The sequence below is a fragment of the Podarcis raffonei genome, chromosome 7, assembly GCF_027172205.1.
Source record: "Podarcis raffonei isolate rPodRaf1 chromosome 7, rPodRaf1.pri, whole genome shotgun sequence".
Taxonomy (NCBI): Eukaryota; Metazoa; Chordata; class Lepidosauria; order Squamata; family Lacertidae; genus Podarcis; species Podarcis raffonei.
The window spans coordinates 57,892,584-57,914,722 of record NC_070608.1 but is presented as its reverse complement, the minus strand read 5'-3'; the positions used below and the strand labels follow the sequence as shown (position 1 = coordinate 57,914,722).

The following is a 22,139-nucleotide window of genomic DNA, read 5'->3' as shown; positions in this document are numbered from 1 at the left end:
CTACTTGTGGTCCTCCCCCTGCCCCTCTCTATTTTTATTGTGTTTGCTCTTTCTTTGTTTTTTTACTTGAGGGAGTTGAATTCTTTCCTTTGGCTTTTGTTTGTTTAGGGTGTTTTGCCTTTTTTTGTCTGTGCTTTATTTGTATGGGGGGGGGTTGGGGGAGGGGGTGTAGGTAGGCCAAGCACAAACTTAAGCGCAGACTGAGTCCTAGCACTAAGCCAAACTAGGTCACACCACAACAGGAGGACCAGGGGAGGAACAAAGCAACCACAGTTCCTGTTGTGAGTACACACACCCTCAGATGTTCATGCTTAGGTGTGAACTGGCCAGATAAACTTTGTATGAAGTGAAGTGAAGTTTGTTCAACAATTTTTTTCTGTGCTGGCTTTCTCTACTGTGACTTACATTTGATTAAAACAAATAATGCATAATGCTACCTATCAATACTTTCATCGTTTGGCAGTAGTAGCATTTATTTATTTATTTAATTTATTCATTCAGCCATTTGGAATTTCCGTTCATTATCCCTTCTAATGGCTCTGACAGCTGAAATGGCTCTGGCTAGACTTGAGACTCACCAGTCTGATCCTGCAAGAAAAACTTAATTGAGGTCATCCCCTAGGGCTTCATTTCTCTTTTCAGCTGGTGTGAACAGGTAGATCAACCAAACTGGAGGCTAGATTGTCATATCAAAGAGGAAACTCCCGTTCAGAGTTCATTGCATTCTAGAATGAGTAACAAGTATATTTGTAGGTCCATCGTTTCATTAATTTCTTCTTGGTCTTTACATTCAGGCTTTGATTTATCACTGTGAACTCTACTCTTATTTTTAAAGTAAATAATGTATTGTTTTCAAGTACAGTGATTCCAGAAGCACAGGTTTTGAGTAATGGTGTACACAGGGAACTACTAACCAGTTACAGTTGAAACCCTTTGTGCTGAGGCTGCCTAATACAATGAGTATTTCATATATTGTTATAACTCATAAAAGATAGAAAGAAAAGTTGTGAATATTGTGGCAAGGGTCAGCTTTGAGTATAAATCATTAGGTTTATTTTATTGTAGCATTTTAAAACTACAATAAGTCAATCCCCAAAGTGATGTATAAGGTTATCACCAAAATTTGATAAATTTACAAGAATGACACTATGCACAATTTATAGTAAGGAATTTATCTGTTCTGTGTGTGTGTGCGCGCGCGCATGCGTGTGTGTGTCTTCTTTCTCTTTCTTTCTTTGTCGGTATAATGCCTAAAAATAGAAAACACCATTCAAAGGTAGCTTGACTAAAAATAACGCTTAGGATAATGCTTCCATTGTTCAATAATAATACTTTTGTGTGTGAAATCTCAGTAACTTCTTAAAAATCAGATGGCACTATGTGATATTGCTCCTTTTCCAACCACATTTCATCAAATGTGATGAATTTGCAGACTCATTATAAAGCCTGAACACCAGGTTTGAATGCTTTCCAGCACAATAAATGATCATTATGAATGATTCTGAAGACAGAAAGCTTAATTAACCGTTACTTGATTAACAGATCACTTGATTTCTGATCCAGAATTAAACGAGCTTTGCTTTTGCTCCATCTTTCACAGCTGTGTTGACTTCATAATAGGAAGAATATATTCCAGTCTTACTCAGAGCTAACAGCTGCACTGGTACAGCTAACTTTTCTGTCCACACTTATGGCATTAAGTTCTGCCATCTTTTCGTTCTGCAGATGACTCCTAAGTCTAAAAGGAAGAGTATCCACAGCAGAATGCTGAGGCCTGTATCCAGAGCTTTTGGTAAGGGGTTGTTTCTTTTCACAATTTATTAAGCTACTTCCTTAAGATTTATAAGATTTACCTAAATAGACCAGGGATGGGGAATCTGTGACTCTCCATATGATGATGGACTACAATGAAGGACCCATCCCTGTTCTAGAATATAAGCATTATTTGGTCTGATGCTCTCATTTAACCTTATACAAATTAACAATTAAAAATAGATACTGATGCTCAAGCTTCTTTAGGGGTGTTAGTTGTGCAGGAACCTCTGTCTACAAAAAAAGATGAAATACTTTGATAACTGCAATTCTATATTTAAAGACATTATGAGCGAAGATAGTTTTTTTGCTGTAGGCCTGGTCATTGTCAAGCCTCAAGCACTCACATGCTTCTCCCTCCCTTCTCCCCTCCTTTATGGGCTCTGATTCCCTCATACCCTTTCTGGTTTAAGACATCCTATAGTTCACCATTATATCCAAACCAGAATTGGAAACTATGTGCAAACCATAATTTCCAGTTCTGGATTGCCACAAACTGGGGAGTGCACAAAGGGTGGGGTGAAAAAGTGATCCAATCATCAAAGCATGATTTGTCGTTATTCCAAACTATTTCAGACGTGTCTGCTTACAAGTGCCATTTCCCACTGAGGGGGCTTATTGACAGGATTATGCCTAATGTTAACAAACCTGACCAGAGAAGGAGAGGTTCAAATATAATAAACTTCAAATATTTCTCTTAGAGATGGAGTTTGACTTGGACAAAGCATTGGAAGAAGTTCCCATCCACATAGAGGACCCCCCATTCCTTTCCGGAAGAGTGGACAAACGGACTTCTGGGCTTATGTCAGAGCTGCCTTCCGAGGAAGGGAAAAAACTGGAGCACTTTACAAAACTAAGGCCTAAGAGGAATAAAAAACAACAGCCCACGCAAGCTGCGGTGAGTGAAAATCTTGGTTGTGATATTTTACCTCATATGAGAGATAGCTGAGTCGGTAGAGCAAGAGACTCTCTTTCAAATATATAAAAGGATGTCACATGGAGGAGGGAGAAAGGTTGTTTTCTGCTGCTCCAGAGAAGCGGACACGGAGCAATGGATCCAAACTGCAGGAAAGAAGATTCCACCTAAACATTAGGAAGAACTTCCTGACAGTAAGAGCTGTTCGACAGTGGAATTTGCTGCCAAGGAGTGTGGTGGAGTCTCCTTCTTTGGAGGTCTTTAAGCAGAGGCTTGACAACCATATGTCAGGAGTGCTCTGATGGTGTTTCCTGCTTGGCAGGGGGTTGGACTCAATGGCCCTTGTGGTCTCTTCCAACTCTATGATTCTATGATTCTATTCTATGACTCTTAATCTCAGGGTTGTGGGTTCAAGCCCCACATTGGGCAAGAGAGTCCTGCATTGCGGGGGGTTGGACTAGATGACCCTCATAGTCCCATCCAACTCTACAATTCTAGGATTCTTATTATTCTATTATTTAAATAATGTGCAAGCTTTAAGGCATGCTTTAAGATTTCTGATAGCCACGTTCAGTCCTGCTTGGTTGCTTATTTTTCTGTCCTCTTGTCAGCACTCTTCATAAGAAAAACTGCTGCTTCTCAAACCCATACACAGTTATGGCTTTTGACACCCATAACTGGCAATATAGAACCTCCAGAGGCTTCTAGATTTAGTAAAACTATGTGTCTTATCAGGTGAGTACGACAGCACCTCAAGATGGCGAACAGAATGGTCTTATGGGAAGAGTGGATGAAGGCGTTGATGAATTTTTCACTAAGAAGGTGACAAAAATGGATTCAAAGTAAGTCTTATTCTTCAGCAAGGTACAGTAGCTAAAGCTGCTGTAGATATTTGGGGGTGTTTTCTGTCTTTAAAAATTCAAAATAGCAAGTACAGCACGCTGCTAGCACTAATGTAATAAACGTAATTATACCAATAGTAAGTTAAAGTGACTTATATATGCTAAATACATCAATATACATATATTTGGGTTTATGTCACCATAGCACCACTTAAGTTTATTAGAATTCTTTATGATTGCAATTTAAGCAGAAGAGCCATTCTTTTAGGAAGCTGCCTTATACTGAGACCATTGATGCTCAGCATCTTCCATATTTACTGGCAATGGCTCTCCAGAGTTTGAGGCAAGGAGTCTTTTCTAAGCCGCATCTGGAGACGCCAGGGATTAAACTTGGGAACTTCTGCATGCAAAACCTATGCTTCACTATATCTTGGTGACGTTCCAGTGCTACATGTCATGGCATGGCACTGCAGGGCATTGTGTAGGATTAAAGAGTGGCATAAGCAAAGGAGGCCAAGGAGGAAGGCAGTGGTGAGGAAAAGCAGACAGTGAAACAAGTGTGCCAAGCAGCACTTAAATGCTGCATTTCCTTTTCAAAGTGGTTTAGGGCAGGAGGGATGATTTTGTTCAGCTGAAGCAATTGTGGGTATTTTGAGGTAGGTATCAAAATTTGGTACCACACAAAACCCTCGTTTCCTTGGCCAAACAGAATGTGTTCTGACTTGATTATGTTATTTTATTCATTTTCTTTTTATTTATTCATTACATTTTCGTAACGTCCTTCGTCATAAGATCTCAGGGTGGTTCACAGAATAAAATACAAGATAAAAACACAAGTATTAAAGCCAAACAACAAACCACCCTCTTCCCACAGACACATTTAAAAGGCTGTAGAATATTTAGCAGCCAAAGGCCTGGTTGCAGAGAAATGTTTTTGCCTGGCACCTAAAAGTATATAATGAAGGCACCAGGTGAACTTCCCCAGGGAGAAGTATGATAACTTCACATAACTATGTCTCTGGTAGACATAATCCACCAGAGAAGATTGACTTCTCTGGTAATATAAAATGCATTCTTTATTTAGAACCAGCATGACCATGGAATTTAAACAAGGAGAATTTAATACAGTACTGCACCAGACTCCCTCAGGAGGTTGTGGACTCTCCTTCCTTGGAGGGCTTTAAGCAGAGGTTGGGTACTCATCATGATTGCTTTATCTGAGATTCCTGCATTGCAGGGGGTGTTGGACTAGTTGAGCCTTGAAGTCCCTTCCAACTCCACAGTTCTATGATGGCTCAAAACTGTGGTTAGTCAAAATACAACTGAAAGCTTCCAATCTCCTTGTGATCTCACCAGATATGGAGAACGGAAGCACAAGAGTCTATGTAACACTAAACCGTAGTTTAGCATTATGCCCAAATGAAGCCATTATAGCTTATGTGCCTTTTTCATCTATTAGGAGATCCTCAACAAAAGGCGGGGACACGAATGATTCCGGCGAAGCCACTGATGAAAAGAAGAAAAGAGATTCTCGGAAAAGCGGCTTTCTCAATTTAATCAAATCTAGATCAAAATCTGAACGTCCTCCAACTGTTCTGGTGTCGGAGGACCCCTCAGCACCCAAAGGTGCTGCCAAAGGCCCCACAGCGGACACTGCAAAGAAGGAGGTTAAATCGACTGAACAGAATGGCAACACTGAAAAAAACGAGGAACTGAAAACACCAGACTCAATAGAGGAGGGGTCCTCAGAGGATGCCTCAAAGCTTGAGAAGAGTGACAGCAAAGGCAGTCCTCAAGGAGGACGTCGGTATGGGGTGCAAGTGATGGGCAGCGGACTTTTAGCAGAAATGAAAGCCAAGCAGGAGCGCAGAGCGGCATCTGCACAAAAGGTGAGTGACATTTTCATTTTAATGGTCCGAGCAGTTCATTTGAGGGCTTACACAGAACAATGTAGCTAAATATTGGCAGCCAGCTTGAGTCATTTGATTCTGACCAAGATGGTTATACTCAAAATTGCCATTACGACTTACGGTTTCTATATTATTGTATTTGTTGTTAAAAAATTAGCATGTTTGTTGAGATGACAGCTGGCTGCTTAAATGTACCTGAGGTAGGAACCAAAACTATAAGGAATTTACTACTTGATGTGCGACCTAGTACAATCCTACTACAGTTGCTGGTGAGGAGCAGGTGTGTGCTAGATGAAAAGATGGCAAATGTTGGGCGGGGAGGGGGTGTTTTTTTGTGTGAATTTGCAGGAACAGCGAAAGATCAGTGAATAGGGGATTAGTCTTCTCTCCAAGCAAATATTCGGCAGTGGTCTTGCTCCACCTAGTGTTTGAAGAGATTTTAATATTAGCTCTAGGAAGAAATGCAGTGCAAATAAGACCAAGTAGCATGGCTTAGTTAGCACTTGAGATGGTTTAAAACAGAACTCTTCAGCAAGCAACGGTAAGACTAATGAGATTTGGGAGATGGTATTGTTTGCAGTTGCTATGAAGTGCAGTTAGATATCAAATAGGTTAAAAAAATACATGCAACTTCCCACTTACGTGGGGATTACGTTCCCGGGTACCACACGTATATGTGAAATTGGAATAGATATTATTGGCCTAATCCAACAAGTTACAAAATCTGGTGTTGGCTAGAAAGAGTGAAGAAACTCCAACCAAAAAGCTTTTATGGTGGAGCCTTACCCTCCAGGATTTTTTGATGCAGTTGATAAAAGTTATTTAATGTTTTATTCCTGTGTGATGTATGTTCCTACTTAGTAATTTATGTGCATTACCTTATTTATGCGTAGAAATGGTTTTAGCTATAAGATATGGGTACATGATAGTAAATCTATGGCCTAGTTTACTAAGATGAAATTCTATTACCTAGAAATTTCATCTCCAAAGATAAAAAAAGGATGCCAGGAAGTCGATTTACAGCACAGGCAGGTGTCCCTAATGGGTTTAAAGGTGGGTGGGATGGGGAGGCAAATTTCCCCAATGATCATCCCATTTTTATTTTTATTTGATTTTTATTTTGCCAAGCATGTAAAGCTAAACATGCACACGTTGAAGATGTGTTCAACTTTTAGAAAATACAAGGAGAAGAATTCTTTCAAAGCAGCAGTGGGGAACCTGTGACTGCCCGGATGTTATTGGACTCCGAACTCCCATCAGCCTCAGCCAGCATGGCCAACGGTGAAGGATGCTGGGAGTTGTAGTTCAGCAACATGTGGTTTGTCATAGGCTAGCCATCTTCCCAAAGCGTAGATTTTGCTTACGGTAAATGTCAACTCAGGGTGTTCAATAACAACTAATTTAGACTACACATCCTATAATGCAGAGATGTACTTGTAAATCAAGAACTGCTGAAATGTGATAGTTATTTACTGTTGTTCAGATGTGATGTAGCACAGTGTCAAGAAAAGCTTTCAATGCCATATAAAAACTGATCAAGTCTGGGCACACAGGTGGTAGTAAATCTAAAGTAGGACAAAGAAGTTCACATGACTTCATTAAAGGCATCCTGGTTGCCACCTGTTTGAGTATAGGTGTAGCAGAGCCATTGCTCAGGGGTAAGGCATCTGCTGTGCTTATGGAAGGTCTCAGATTCAGCCCTGGCACCTCCAGGTAGGGTAGGGGGTGCCCCCCATATAGAACCCAGGAGAGCCACCTCAATTCAGCGTAAATACTGAGCTGGATGTGCTACAACAGCCTGATTCCGTATAAGGCAGGTTCTTATGTTCCTAAATGGGATTTAAACTGCTGGAATGGGATTACAATTAAGTTTGTGCACAATGCTACTTTGATATCATCATGGGGAAATGATGTTCTGTTAATAGATTCATTTTTTTTAATGAAACCGTAAGTACATGGAGGCCAAAAGGAAGGCTGTTCAGAATCCCCCCCCCCCCTTGCAGAGTGAAGAAAGTGCAAGAGAAATGCAGGTATGCAACGAGATTGGAGTAAATATTTACCCAGCCTTGTTGAATTAATTCCTAACACCTTTATGAAAAGATAAAAACAAAAATGTGAACCTACAGTGAAAATAATAAAGCTAGATGTAAAAAAGAAAGAAAGAAACACAGCTGATAGACCAGCAAAGGGCAACTACCAGGATCTTAAACCTTAATAAAGGCCACTAAAGGCAGAGGTGAACGGGATGGAGTTTACCAGGGACCAAAAAAGATTGTTGAGTAGGCACCAGGTCCACATGTCTAGAAGGGAGCTCCACCATTCAAATGAATTTCCCCCCCGGTGGTCCTTAAGATTCCTGGGCCCCAAGCCATTCAGGGCTTCAAAGGCTAAGACACTCATCTCACCACTTTTAGCCCAGAAACATACTGGCAGCCAGTATAGGTATTTTTATACCACCAAAATATATTCTCTTTGGCCAGTCTTTGTTAGCAATCATGCTTGTCTTGTTTTGTACTAACTGGAGTTTTCAAACATTCTTCAAAGGCTGCCCAATATAAAATGGACAGAGAGATGTTTTAATTACATGTTTGTTACCCTGGAGTCCTTTGCAAAAAAGAACGGGATATAAATTGAAATAAGAATATGAATAATGATTGAATTAATGATGATGGGGATGTTGATGATGATAGTAATAATAGTCCGGAGCCTTGGAAAATGGTGATCTATCAACCAAGTTCAGAGAATTCTGTTAATTTTCAAGGATTCCTTATCACACTTTTCTTTCTTTCTGTTTTAAAGAAACTAGGGAATGATTCAAGAGACTCAACAGATCTATCGTTGAATTCAGAACGGCTGGATGGAGGTGCTACAGGTGTGTTGCTATTAGTAAAATGCTACTTCATTAACTAGTGTCCACAAGCTTGCTGTTGCCGATCAGTTAGTACAAATGAATGATTTGAAGTAATATAGTTTTTGTGAATGTACTTGATTGTTAGAGTGATTACAGCCATGCAGACCAAGCCTTATCTGCACAATACCATGGAAATTAGTTTCCATTTCCCTCATATCCACACCTTGCCGTGCAAACTACACCTGCTCAAATTCCCTCTGCACAACTGCCCTCTTTTACATCTGGCCTCCTTGACACAACCCCCTTTTGAAATCTTGATTTTTTTAAAAAAAGTGCAATTATATTATTCATATCCTGTCCAATTTTTACATAGTAGAGACATGTTATGTATATTTGTGAAAGCTGACCTACTTTGCTATATTCCTTGACTCCCTCTGTAGGGCAGAATTCTGATCTGTCTTACGTGTAGCTGGTGTCAGTTGCTTAGCAGATTGCTTCATTTTCATTCACTACACTGTGGGGAAGCTAACCTAGAACGCTTCCAACAGGGAATAATTAACTAGTAGCATCCTCTATGCCAGGCCTGGAAATCAAGTTCCAGTCAGCAGTGATGGGAACACAGAAGAAAATGGTTCTAAGAGTGTGCTGTGGATTTGCCCTCCAGCCTTTATAGATCTGCCTTATGAATGCAAATGGAGATGGAAGAAATGCATTTCAGTTTTTAAGGAATTTTAGAGTGGAAGACACCTGCTAAGAAGTAGAATAGAACGGATTAGTGCCAGAAATAATGTACATTTGTCTGTGGATGAAAAAATGCATTTTTCCATGGTTCCTCTCAAAATGTATGTCACTCCTTTAAGGAACTTCAAGGATATAAAATGGCTGCCTGACTCTAACCAATATGTAAAATGTAGCCACTGTCGCTGCTACTTTGGCTTCCCATCTTCTCTTAACTTCTGAAACATCCTAACTCTGCATTTTCTCTTTTTATTAAATGCAAACAACCCCATCTGTGTGAAGCACAGCTGGGCAAAGTGTGGCCCTAGTGAACTTCATATCTGTGTCAAGAAGAGGGGAAATTGGGGAAAGCATTCAGCAGAAAGAGAAGAGATGGTCTTGTTTATTTTTGACTGTGGCTGGTATACCAACTATATGATCCCTGACAGATTGGGCTGTATCCAACTAAAACAGGTTGGTCCAACATGTGGCCCCATTTGTCACACCACCCCCCTAGCTCACATCGCCTTCCTAAAGCTGGGTAAGGGAGACACTGGGCTTTGAGAAGGAGCTATCAGGGGTCTGACAGGATCCTAGTGTCCTCCCACCTCCTTCCCAAGCCCAGTTAGTGCTTTCCCAGCTTTGGGGAGGAGATGGGAGAGCTTTGGGACCCTGCCAGAGCCCTCACTCCTTCTTCCCAAAGCCAGCACCTCACTTACCCAGCTTTGGAAAGGCAGCACAAAGGCTGGGGTGTATCAAATTTTGAATGCCCCACACACAGCAAGGCAGTGTGTGGCCTGCGGGTTCCATGTTGAAGTACTCTTGTGGCTGACTTGGTATGGAAAGTTGGACCACCTAGAAACAGTTCTGCTAGTGTGGGTGCAGGGATCCTTTGACCCTCCAGATGTTGTTGAATTGCAGTCGCCATCATGGTCAATAGCTATGCTTGCTGGGGTTGATGGGAGTTGTAGTTCAGCAACATCTGAAGGGCCAAAAGTTCCACCTTTGCTAATGCAAGGAGTTTAAGCTGTGCAGTGGAACTTACGTGGCTTGTCACCTCTGTGTGTGACCATAAAATCTGTTCTAAGGATTCCTTAGAATTGCAGATTTATGCAATGCTCAGGGGGCAGGGAAGTTCAGTTGCATGCTGCCAGGGAGAAAATGGTGTCTAAATGACACATAGCCAGCTGCACAAACATTTGCTTTGCTCCCTGTATATACAATGTGCATGTGCTAAGATCCTTTTTGGTTTTGACCACATAAGCCCTCTCTTTGAAACGAGCTCAGCTGATGGATATGGGGAGAGGGTTTTGAAGGCAACAGAATATATATTGGAAAGAAAAATGTTACTGGGGGGAAAAGGTGGTCCACATATTTAAATAATTCTGGGAGAGAGAACATTTAGTTCTCACAGATCTTACAAGAATGTCTGAACATATACCAGTATTTCTCAAACACTCTCCCAAAAATATGAATTAAAAATTGGAAGAACATCTTGTTCGCATAGATAATACACTTTTAGCCACAGAATGCATGCACACATGTACAAGTCAAAGTACAAAACATCTATGTAAGCTAGAAGAATGTCTTGGAAAGTGGCCCGCATCCTGAATCACCTAGCTCTGAATTTAGAATAGCAGGTAGCTGGGCCAAGTTATGAGTTTGGGATATAATGTTCTGCATTAGTTGACTGGCCAAGTAGCTTCAGTAGGATAGGATTATGTGCAGTTATAAAATGCGTAAGTAGAAAAACTGCTTTCTCCATTTGACACAAAAAACCTACATGTTATATGCATACATGTGTATGTATATAAGCCTAGCATATATAAGCTATATATATTTGAGAATAAAAAAAAGAAGCATCACCCAGGCAGACTTAAGCATCTTTATGTTCCATAGAATTCAGTAAGTGAATTAACATGATTAAGGAATTCCAGGGTGGTAATTCACAGGCCATTGTATTTTATAGAACTGTGAAATGCATCAACCCCAAAACAACCTTCAAGATGTTTGTATGATTAGCCATCCTAGGTTGAATGGTGGGTGAATCAAGATCCCTTGACTTTACTGAGGGATTTTGGCTCTTTCTCTGTTGGCCTGTCTGGACACCAGTCTTCAGGGCAGCTCCTCAGCCATTTTCACAGACTTACACTGACACTAGGGCTGGATCTACATTGATCTTCTGAACGCTATTCAATATAACACTCTAGGAAGCTTAATGGCAGTTTTCCATTGCCAGTGGCTTGCTGCTCTGGTGTCACATTTTCATAGCACCTTTTTAACATTATAAATGATGAGAGTAGATCTGCCCAAGGTCCATTGAGATATTTTGGAGCTTGCTAAGCCTCAGCCCAGTTTCTCTCTGCCTCATAAAGCTTTCTGTTGGAGCACACAGCTATTGCCAGACCTCAGAGAATAATAGGGTGGTGGTGATATTTTCTGACGGTAAAGGTGTGAGTATTTTGCACTCACACACTCTCCATATCATCAGGCTTGTGTCTAATGCTCAGGTGTTCCTCTACGGAAACTGACTGTATCAGATTATCCCACTCATTCCCTCATGTGTTACTGTCATCAACCTGGGCCCCATTGAGGAACCAACCATGTACCCTACGTCCTGCTTAAAGTGCTAATGACCAGGAGAATCAAGCCAGTTTCTAAAGTCAGAGTAGTGATATATTGGCCCAAACAATTCCAGGAATCTGGGCACATTCTCCTTCTAAAGCTCCCATAGAGATGGACAATCTATTGGATGTCTCACTGATATTGCTTGTCAGTGACTATATTCACATTGGTCAGAAAAGAGGACACTTGGGGAAAGTAGCAGCTTTTCTTTTTCCTGAGTAACTGTCAGTCCACACACATCCCTCTGTGTTTTTCTCTGCACCTACAAAAGCTAGAAACTTTTTAATACGCTGCACTCTTGGTCTCAATGTTCGCTGGGTCCTTTTGTTTCAGTTACCAAGCTCCACCAGTCTTCTCCGGAGAACCGGTTTGCCCTGAGTAAAGGTGACTCTGTTGTAACCTCATCAGAGAAAATCACAAAGGCTGAACCAAAGACAGAAGTTGGGGCGAGGACACGAAGTTCTTCCAGCACACCTGCCAGCCCAAAGCCTCCGCTCCAAGCAGTAAAGCCCAGCCTAGCAGGACGGCCAACAGTTCCTCAGAAGCCACGATCTGCCTCTCGGACTGGTGAGAAGCCTCTGTACACTACGCTAGCATTAGCACAATGGCTTATGTGTGGAAAAATCAATAGTTAAATACCGAAGAGAAAATTCAGAAAATAAGATAATGGTTATTAGTTTGTTCGGCCGCGTTTTTCAATTGTTCTCTGCTAATCCTGACTAATCTTTTAAATGCTAGAAATGGGATTGCAATGGTAAATTATAAGAGAGAATGAGATATTCCCCTAAACACTGAGATACTAATTTGTAGCCTTTGCATTATAGTACTACCCTAAAGGTCTCAAAGATTACTACATGCTTCTTGTGTCTGATTAAGCAAATTGTTTCCCCTCATTTCTGAATATTGAAATACAGGTTTTAAAAAACTTTTTTGAGGCTTCATTGGAACGTATTTAAACAACTTTTTAAGCCCCTCTATTGTGCTTTATTGCCACGTAGCCCTTCAGCGCTTTCATTTCTTCCAGCTTACCCACTTTGGATAGGAGATACTTAGCTTTGAGGCTGTTCCTCCTCTATCATGCTTTCAAAAACTAAATCAGTACATTTGGATGGGTTGGTTGGTTGTGTCAGGGTTTATGTGAAAAAATTTCCTAGATGCTGTGCAGCTGGTGACTGAATTTTTCTGTGCGCACGCTGTGTTTCCACAGAGGATATCCCAGAGTCTCCATCTGGTCCAGGTTCCCCTAAAACTGCTCTTCTTCCCCCCATTCTGAAGAGGGTTCCTTCTGATAAAGAAAAAGATGGACAGAGCAGCCCCCAACCAGCTGTCAGATCTCTTTCACACGAAGGTGAGAATGCTAGTATATTTCTCCAGCCGCCCCCCCTTGTATAATAATCAGGGGTCAGCAAACCTTTTTCAGCAGGGGGCCGGTCCACTGTCCCTCAGACCTTGTGTGGGGCCGGACTATATTTTTTTTTTGGGGGGGGGAAGAACAAATTCCTATGCCCCACAAATAACCCAGAGATGCATTTTAAATAAAAGCACACATTCTGCTCATGTAAAAACACCAGGCAGGCCCCACAAATAACCCAGAAATGCATTTTAAATAAAAGGGCACATTCTACTCATGTAAAAACACACTGATTACCGGACTATCCACAGGCCGGATTTAGAAGGCAGTTGGGCCAGATCCAGCCCCCGGGCCTTGGTTTGCCTACCCATGGTATAATTGTTCATGTCCTCAGCTATTGGAAGTCAATTTGCAAAGTTTCTGATTCTGAATGTGACCTTAATGTCTGGTCATAATAATGTGTTAATTTACCTATATTATGTGTTCTAATTGCATGCACGCACACGCCTCGCCCTTCTGCAGGGGTTGTTTCCATTCCAGCCCATGGTGCTAATTATATCTCCCATTATCTTTTGTGTTATCTGCAGCCTCCATCATTTCCTTCTCGGTCACAGGGCCAAGCTAGGCAGGAGGCTAATGTTAAATGCATCTTTACATTTAACATGCAGGGTTTTCAAAACAATTCAGCTAGCATTCTCCAGAGGGGCTGGTAGTTACTGTGACAGCAGGAGGCATGAAGACAGAATTTCATCCTGCTGCAGCCCTGCAGAAAATGCTGCCTCTGAAGCTGATATTTCCCTGGGCATCAAATGCAGATTTCCTCCCAGTGCAAAGACCAATTTGTGGGGAAGGATTTTCCTCAGGACCTCAGCATGCAAGGGCAAGGTTAAATTGCCCCTCCTCATCTGTTGTTATCCCGATAAATATCACTCCCACTGCCTAAGCTGGTGCAGTATTCACATTTTTAAAAACCTGCGCATTAGATACAAAGAATCCTTCTGTGTACCATCTGCTCTGACCCAGAGAACTCCTATCATTGGCTGGCAGAAGTCGAATCTCAATACAGATTGCACTTAGGTCCTGCTTCTGGTTGGCCGTTGTGAGAAGAGGGAAGTGGACTTGATGGTCCATTCGCCTGTTCTAGCAGACTCTTCATATGTTCTTTCATTAAAAAAGCTCTACAGTGCTCCATCTGCTGAGTAAGGGACGTATGGTGATGCTCACAGACATTTCACACATTACAAAAAGGCAAAACTGGATTTTTCATTCATTCATTTTACTTGTATCCTGTTTACACACACACCATGCTCAAAGCAGCTTACAACAAAGAAAACAGGAGTGCATTTCAAACAAACACTGCAAAACAACTCCAAAATAACGTAGCAAAACAATAGCAAATATAACAACATAAAAAAACCTACATTTCAATACTATAAATGTAACAAGATTACTGAAACAAGGTGCAGCATCCAATAGCAAAAATGACAAGGGAGCTCCAAGGTTTCGCCTTAGTCCTAGAAACACACCTCCTGTGATGTTGCTCATAGGCCGTCTCCTGCAGCAGCAGCTGCTTATAAGCTTCTTATAAGGCTTCCAAGAGCAAGGGGTGGAGTAACTGAAAACACCCCTCCCATGAATTTTGACCACATGTTCAGCCCCTATAGAAACTTGCAATCAATCCCAGCTCCCTGGAAAGTGTGAAGTGTTAGATTAGAACATTTCAGGTGTATTTCTATTGTTACCTCTTGGTATATGTTAAAGGTAAGGTAAAGGTACCCCTGCCCGTACGGGCCAGTCGTGTCCGACGCTAGGGTTGTGCGCCCATCTCACTTAAGAGGCCGGGGGCCAGCGCTGTCCGCAGACACTTCTGGGTCACGTGGCCAGCGTGACAAGCTGCATCTGGCGAGCCAGCGCAGCCCACGGAAACACCGTTTACCTTCCCGCTAGTAAGCGGTCCCTATTTATCTACTTGCACCCGGGGGTGCTTTCGAACTGCTAGGTTGGCAGGCGCTGGGACCGAGCAATGGGAGCGCACCCCGCCGCGGGGATTCGAACCGCCGACCTGACGATCGGCAAGTCCTAGGCGCTGAGGTTTTACCTACAGCGCCACCCGCGTTATATATGTTATATGTTATATAACATTATATAGCATTATATGTTAGGACTGGTTAAAAGCTATATCCTCCTGCTCCCTTTTTTAAAGTTACAGTTCTGTTTGTGCAACCTATACTTCTGTGTTATGTCTGGCTCCCATTTCACGCTCACCCCTGTAACTTTATTATTATTCATTTTATTTATTCCCCACTCTTCACCGTAACACCCTCATATTTTTTAAAAGCAGCATTGAAAACAGTTCAAAACAAATGTACGTGGACCAACACACTCAGTTAATTGGTTCCTTTACCAGTAAATCATTGACACGATTTGCTTGACAAAAATGATGAAATAATGCCATCTTATTTTCTCTCTTTCTTTTGTGTATTGTTGTGTTACTAAGCATGCTAAATATCAGGATATGTAAAGCATGACATTTTCATTATTAGGGCTGCTAAATTGTATAATATAAACAAATGAGGCTAAGAATGCTGCTGATTGAGCTAATCAGGCTTCAAAATCTGAAATAATTTGCCTCGGCCATTTACTGCAGTGAGTGATACATGTGCCTTGCGGGGGCTGCAGATTAAAGGGGCAGGAAATGTTTGCAACTCTTCAATGGATACAACAGTCACATCCTTTATATGGGTTCAGGTAGTAGTACATAGGTCTTTGTCCTATGCAGTTTGGCATCAGTTGTTGCCTGCTGTAGAAATCTCCAAGTGTAATATTAATCCAATCCATTTCTGACCCAGTAGCGTATCTCTAGAAAAGGAATGTCCTTATGAGAGGCTCTTGCTTCTGCAGGGAAGGCTGGTTCAGTAAGAAACATTGGGCTGGTTTGCATCTCACAATACAGTGGTACCTCGGGTTACAGACGCTTCAGGTTACAGATGCTTCAGGTTACAGACTCTGCTAACCCAGAAATAGTACCTCGGGTTAAGAACTTTGCCTCAGGATGAGAACAGAAATCGCGCGGCGGCAGCGGAAGGTCCCATTAGCTAAAGTGGTATCTCAGGTTAAGAACAGTTTCAGGTTAAGAACGGACCTCCAGAACGAATTCAGTTCTTAACCCGTGGTACCCCTGTAAGTGCGAACACATGAGTGTTTAGACTCCTGGGGAGGAGATAGCTGTCATTTTGCTATCCCCAGTTCTTTTGCTGCTGCACAACACTGAGCTAAGTCATGGCTTCGCTTAGCATGTAGTCCAAACTTCTGCTTATTGGTTTAGCTGGCCAGCTAGATCCAATTCTCCATCTCTGCACTAAGTCAAGCTGCTGCTTAGCTCAGCAAAACAACAAGGGAAGAACAAAGAGGCCACAGGCTCCTCACCAGGAGCCCTGATACCTGCACTAAGCCATGGTTTGGCTTACTATGACATGCCAAGCAGCCCATTGGCTTAACATTTGGTCACATTCTCAAGAATCAACAGCACTCTCAATTCTCCATGCTAAACTCCAAATGTAAACAGTCCTCAGTGTAACTGCTCAGCGGTTTGATTACGCCTAGTGATTAAGCACCTGTCTCTTTGAAGAGCTGTACTTAGAAAATTAAATACGGTATTTACAAGTTGAGCTTGAAGTTCATTAGTGTCAGTTACAATACATCCCTCCTGAAACCTTTAGTCAACTTAATAGGCATTTTTGTTCAGTGCTTTCCTTTCTCGGGTTTGTGCTTAAGGAACAGCACAGCAATTCTGGTAACTCTCATCTGTATAAAGCAGACTAAGTGCTTTAATATTTAATTCCATATATATATTTGTAAAACCTTATTAAGTGGTTTGATTCTCAAAATGTGAGGCTGGAATCCTATTGCCTAGAAGTAAGCCCCAATGAGCATAGTAGGATATATTTATGTGTAAACATGCTAAAGGTTTGCCACATGCTAGACGTAGGAATGTCGTAGGGCCAGAGGCATTCCAGGGTCTCTCCTTTCCCTATCCCCACTGGGGCCAGAAAACAGGGCTGTGTGGGCATTTTTTTACCTGAAGCAACTCCTGGCAAACAATTCCTGGCAAAGTTGAAATTGTGAAATCCATTGCGCCATCCATCAAGGAGCTCATTTGGACCAGCATCCTATTCCCACCGTGACTAATCAATGCCTGAGCACAACAGCACCCTTCCCATTTGTGATTCCCAGCCAACTAATCTTCAGAATCATGCTTCTTTTAATCCTGCCTTAATGATACCCTGATCCAATCTAGTTCCTGATTTAAGAGCCATCAGGACAGCCCAGCTCAGCTTGGACAGCTCCCCAGAACTACAGTTCCAGGAACTTTACCTTGGGGAAATTGTTCATTTATTCCCACTCTCTGCTTCTTGTTCTTTAACCACCTACTGATCCACAAGAGGATATTTCCTCTTATTCCCTCACTGATAAACTTACTTGGGAATCTTTGGTGAGGTACTTTATGAAAGCATTTTCAAAGTACACAGTGTCAACTGGATCTCCTCTATGTGCTCATTGACACTCTCAGAGATCTCTAATAGGTTAGTGAGACAGGACCTACTCTTGCAGAAGCCTTGCTGGTTCTGCTTCAGCAAGACTTGTTCTTCTCTATGCATGGTAATTCTGCATTTAAACCTCCCACTAGCTCCCCTTTAGTTCCCTTCTTGAAACTGTTGTTCTCCTGGCCACCTTCCAGTCCTCGGGTATAAGAGCTGATCTTAAGGGCATGCCATCCAGACCTAGTGATGTTTCAGTTTTGAATTTGACTCTTGTCACCACTATGTGCCTCACTTCCTCAGACTTCCTTCCTGAGAAAGTTAGTTTCTGAAAATGAACTCTTAATGTGCAGTATCAATTTTAGAGACAGTTACTTGTTCCTCACAGGGTAGCAGTCTTAATGAATAGCAAATATATATATATATATATATATATATATATATATATATATATCTGACGTGAAAATATTTCTTTTCCAACTACATTATTCATTTTTGTATGTTAGGAAGTACTTCTCATCCCTGCAGGTTTTTAAATGCTGTGCTGAACAAAAGCACTGTAGCAAAAAAGTTCGATCTTTTACCTATTCAGTGCTGAAATAAATGGGCCTTATATCACCAAATTACCATGTGTTGCAGCTCAGCAATCAAACCTTTAAATCTGATTTTTAGTTTTTTTAAAAAAAATGTTTTTTCACCCATTCTCTTCTTTTCTCTCAGAATTCTTAGTCTTACATTTAGTTTTCCAGTGAGTATGTTTTCACATTGATAATGAATAGAGTGGAATTGTCTTTTTGGTGAATTCTGAATAATAGGAAACAAGCAGATGTGCTCACTTGCCAAACATGGAGGAATTTCTTCTGTGTTGAGAATAGACCTCATTGGATATGTGACTCATCAGAGCTTTAAAGAGAATGAGAGCAATTTCAGTTATTATCTTAGGGAAGGATTATTGGTATAATTGTTGACCTGTGCATAGTCAAGGACATTGTTCTTTATAATGCATTCCACATAACATGCATTCTGCTGTGGGCAAAAAAAAGGAGGGAACAATTTGCTCTAATCTCCTGCGTTATACTTACCCACTTTTTGCATATGATGAAATGAGTTTGACAATGTGTGCAATATAAAAAGATTGCAGTGGAAGTCAAAAGCAAACCATTTCTTTCCTTGGGAGATAAATTGTCTGTATAGCAACAACAACTTGGCTGCTTGGTAAGGCTAGTTGTAGATTTTATATATGATTAAAAACTACCAATACAGTGGTACCTCGGGTTAAGTACTTAATTTGTTCCGGAGGTCCGTTCTTAACCTGAAACTGTTCTTAACCTGAAGCACCACTTTAGCTAATGGGGCCTCCTGCTGCTGCCGCGCCACCAGAGCACGATTTCCTTTCTCATCCTGAAGCAAAGTTCTTAACCTGAAGCACTATTTCTGGGTTAGAGGAGTCTGTAACCTGAAGCGTATGTAACCCGAGGTACCACTGTATCTTGCCTTTTTAAACAGATGTAAGTATTGCTGTGTTCATTTATTATAAAAGCTGCTGCTACATTTACAATGTAAACAAGTTCTCATATGTTTTGGTTTGGTTTAAATTAATGTCTTTCTGCCACCTTCTGTTCGTTTCAAGTTAGTGTTTCCACTTGCACGCTAATGAGGTAATTTCTGCTCTCCAATCATGGAAAAGTTACACATGGATCCCTTTCTGGGTCAAGAAGTACCAAACTATCGAAAAGCACTACTGCCATGGTTTCTTTGAGTTTGATAGGGCCCCATGTGCAGGGCCTAACTTGATTCGTGCCGCTTTGAAAGTGCCTGTCCTCTGAGTGAGCTTTCTGCTCAGGAAAATGTGACAGTTCCTGTCAATGTTGATTGTGCCCTGCCATACATGATAACTGTGGAAATCCTGCCACTATCTGTGATATCCTTTGGATGTTGGCCATAACTTACTATTTTAACCAGCTTCTATTTGGAACGTAGGATATGAGCTTTTGAGTTACACAGAACTCTAATCGATGAACAATTTGGAGCAACAGAGCAGATATTGGGGTCATAGTGAATAGCTCTGGGGTCATAGCAAATGAAGATATCCACTCCGCAACTTCCCAACTCAACATTCTGTCTTCTGATACAGGTCCAAAGAGAAGCCCAGGACACCAGGAGCAGAAACAGAGGTCTTTAAGTAAAGATGGTCAGCAGGGAAGCAAGTCCAGTGACTCTGGTGAAGAAGCTGATAAAGATTTTATTTTTGTTTAGTTGATTGGTCGTGTGTTTGGCAGTGCTCTTTTGTAACAATAAGGGGACCGCTTATCCCTCTTTTTGATCAGTTATTCTCCTTTTATAGAGGAGCATTTGGAAATTGGGGGGGGGGGGGAGTGTCGGTGATTGCACTGGTAACTGAACTTCATGACTCTGATCCTTTGTTTTTTCCTGATCTGTACGATTCCAGACATTCCCTTTCACGCCTTTGCAAAAGCCAGCAACTTTTTCATGTCTTCTACTTGAATTTCTCTGAAGCAGCTATAAAAATAATGCCTTGCTCTGCGGGGCTTTGCGGGAGGAAACCCCAAGCAAAGGAACTGGACAATTTCTTACACTAACCCACACTGTACAGCATGAGACGTGTTGTACTGCTGAATGTAAATGTGTCAAACTTGCACGCAACTTACTTTATAAATATATTCTTGCTGAATGCAATTGCACATTGTAATTATATCAACAGAGCACACTAATAAAATAATTTGTATAAATAATATATATTAGATGCTTGGATATGATTTTTACATTCTCCTTTGGGAGACCTTTTTTCTCGTTTGTTGTACTGTATGTAAGAACACAATATCCTACATTTTGTGTACTGTTCTAAAGCACAAAACAACAACAACCCAGAATTACTAATAACTTGATATGCTTCCTTATCCAGAAGTAAATGTTTGTTGTTGATTGGAATGCGGGCAATGGACATTTTATTACTGTTGGTATTTTCTAGAGGGCACCTTGGGGGGTCAGTCTGCATTCGCTCTAGCTTCTAACATGTACTTTTGAAAGAAAAGTAGATTCTTGTCTGTAAAAGCAATTTTTCATTTTTTTTCCTTTGCATATTTCACAGGCATCCGCTTATAATACACGCTGAAGGGAGTTTATTCATAATGTATATTTGTACCAATAAAAATGATTTTACAACTGGAATTTGAATTTCTAATTTTAAAGAAATACTTTCTCGAAGCCTTTGTATATTTATAAATTATAAATCTATAGTTCCATACTCCAGTACATTTTTTTCAAACCCTAAATATAGGCAAACTTCTCATTTAAATTATTTCAAATCATTTTTGTACATAATGTAGCAAGTAACTTCATGTGGACAAAAAAAAAATCTTCGTTATTTTATTTTTAAAGTCAATCATTTCTTCTGAACGTAACATTGCAGAATAAGAGGCATATTGCTGCAAAACAACCCATCATCTTTACACAATTCTATTGTGATGCTTTCTGTATGTTTCTGCCAGTGAATCAACAGATTTCCCCCCACATCTACCTTTCTCTATCACCGATGTGTATCTGTTCATTAATTGGTTCGCTTAACCAACAGTAACCAAAAATGTTACTGTTAACCAAATATCAAAACTAACAGAGGCTAAATTAAGGAAAGGGGGGGGGGGGCTGTGTGCAGGGTTGCCCTGGCTTTAGTTAAAAGGCATGTTACATGCAAATGAGAGTAGTGAATCCACTGCATTTTAAAAAAAAAAATATTCGTGCCATTTTGAGTGGAAAAATGAGTGATGCTTAACCCTTTCCTGCTCAGCACTGCCGGTTTGCATTGCTTCCTCCATGCAAGGTCCCAGTAAGTAATTTCCTTTTATAAATAGGCATCTGCAATTGCATAAAGAGGGATAGCTTTGGCAAAGGATAGGATGAGTTTTTAAGTATCATATCCTTCTCTGCTAAAATATGTAGCATCCTAAAATTGCTTTAAAAAATAAAAATAAAGACTGTTCAGACAGTTACGTGTAACATGGTTTGCCCTCAAGACAAGTCCTTACCTTAGAGGACTACTGCTAAGCTTCTCTTTCAGCCTATAATATACAGCAAATGAAGTAATTCAACACGTTAAGAAGGCAGAGGTCAGCTCTACCATTATTTAATCTATTATGCCACAGCCATTATTATTAGTATAAGTGGGTTCTATGAAAATAAATGGGATCAAGTGAACCAGAAAGGTAAGGTTAAACATTCGAAACGTTAATCTTTTTCTCTACAATAATCGTTTAGGTAATATTATTTCAGGAAGGTTGTTCGTAACCATATCTGGTGCGCAAAGCAAAGTGACCCTGAGTTTTTCCATCTTTCAAGTCATTTTTCTTTCTTTCTTCCAATGAGGAAGTGAACATGTAGAACCAGGGGAGGATATAAAAGCTCTCTTAGAAGAACTGTTGTTTTAATTAGATTGACTGTGTCCAGGAAAGGGATAGGGCTGCTATCTGCACAAATCCAATTTGCTTGAATTCAGCAAAGCTAACTCTCTAAATGACTGCTGAAAGGCACAGCATATGGGGAAATGAAGTAAGTCTTTCCCC

At 40.9% G+C, this 22,139-nt stretch overlaps 1 protein-coding gene across 2 annotated transcripts in view; it reads left to right on the top strand.

The window, feature by feature from the left end:
- The window catches only part of CARMIL1 (capping protein regulator and myosin 1 linker 1), a 134,323-nt gene extending 113,572 nt beyond the window's left edge, over nt 1-20,751 (top strand). For both annotated transcript variants that reach the window (XM_053396695.1, XM_053396694.1), the window contains 8 exons: nt 1,726-1,792; nt 2,514-2,710; nt 3,464-3,570; nt 5,030-5,459; nt 8,280-8,352; nt 12,007-12,240; nt 12,881-13,021; nt 19,697-20,751. In XM_053396695.1, the coding sequence (XP_053252670.1) occupies nt 1,726-1,792; nt 2,514-2,710; nt 3,464-3,570; nt 5,030-5,459; nt 8,280-8,352; nt 12,007-12,240; nt 12,881-13,021; nt 19,697-19,818 (1,371 nt within the window). In that variant the 3' untranslated portion in view covers nt 19,819-20,751. The remainder of the gene's footprint in view (nt 1-1,725; nt 1,793-2,513; nt 2,711-3,463; nt 3,571-5,029; nt 5,460-8,279; nt 8,353-12,006; nt 12,241-12,880; nt 13,022-19,696) is intronic.
- Nucleotides 20,752-22,139: the final 1,388 nt, after the last annotated feature.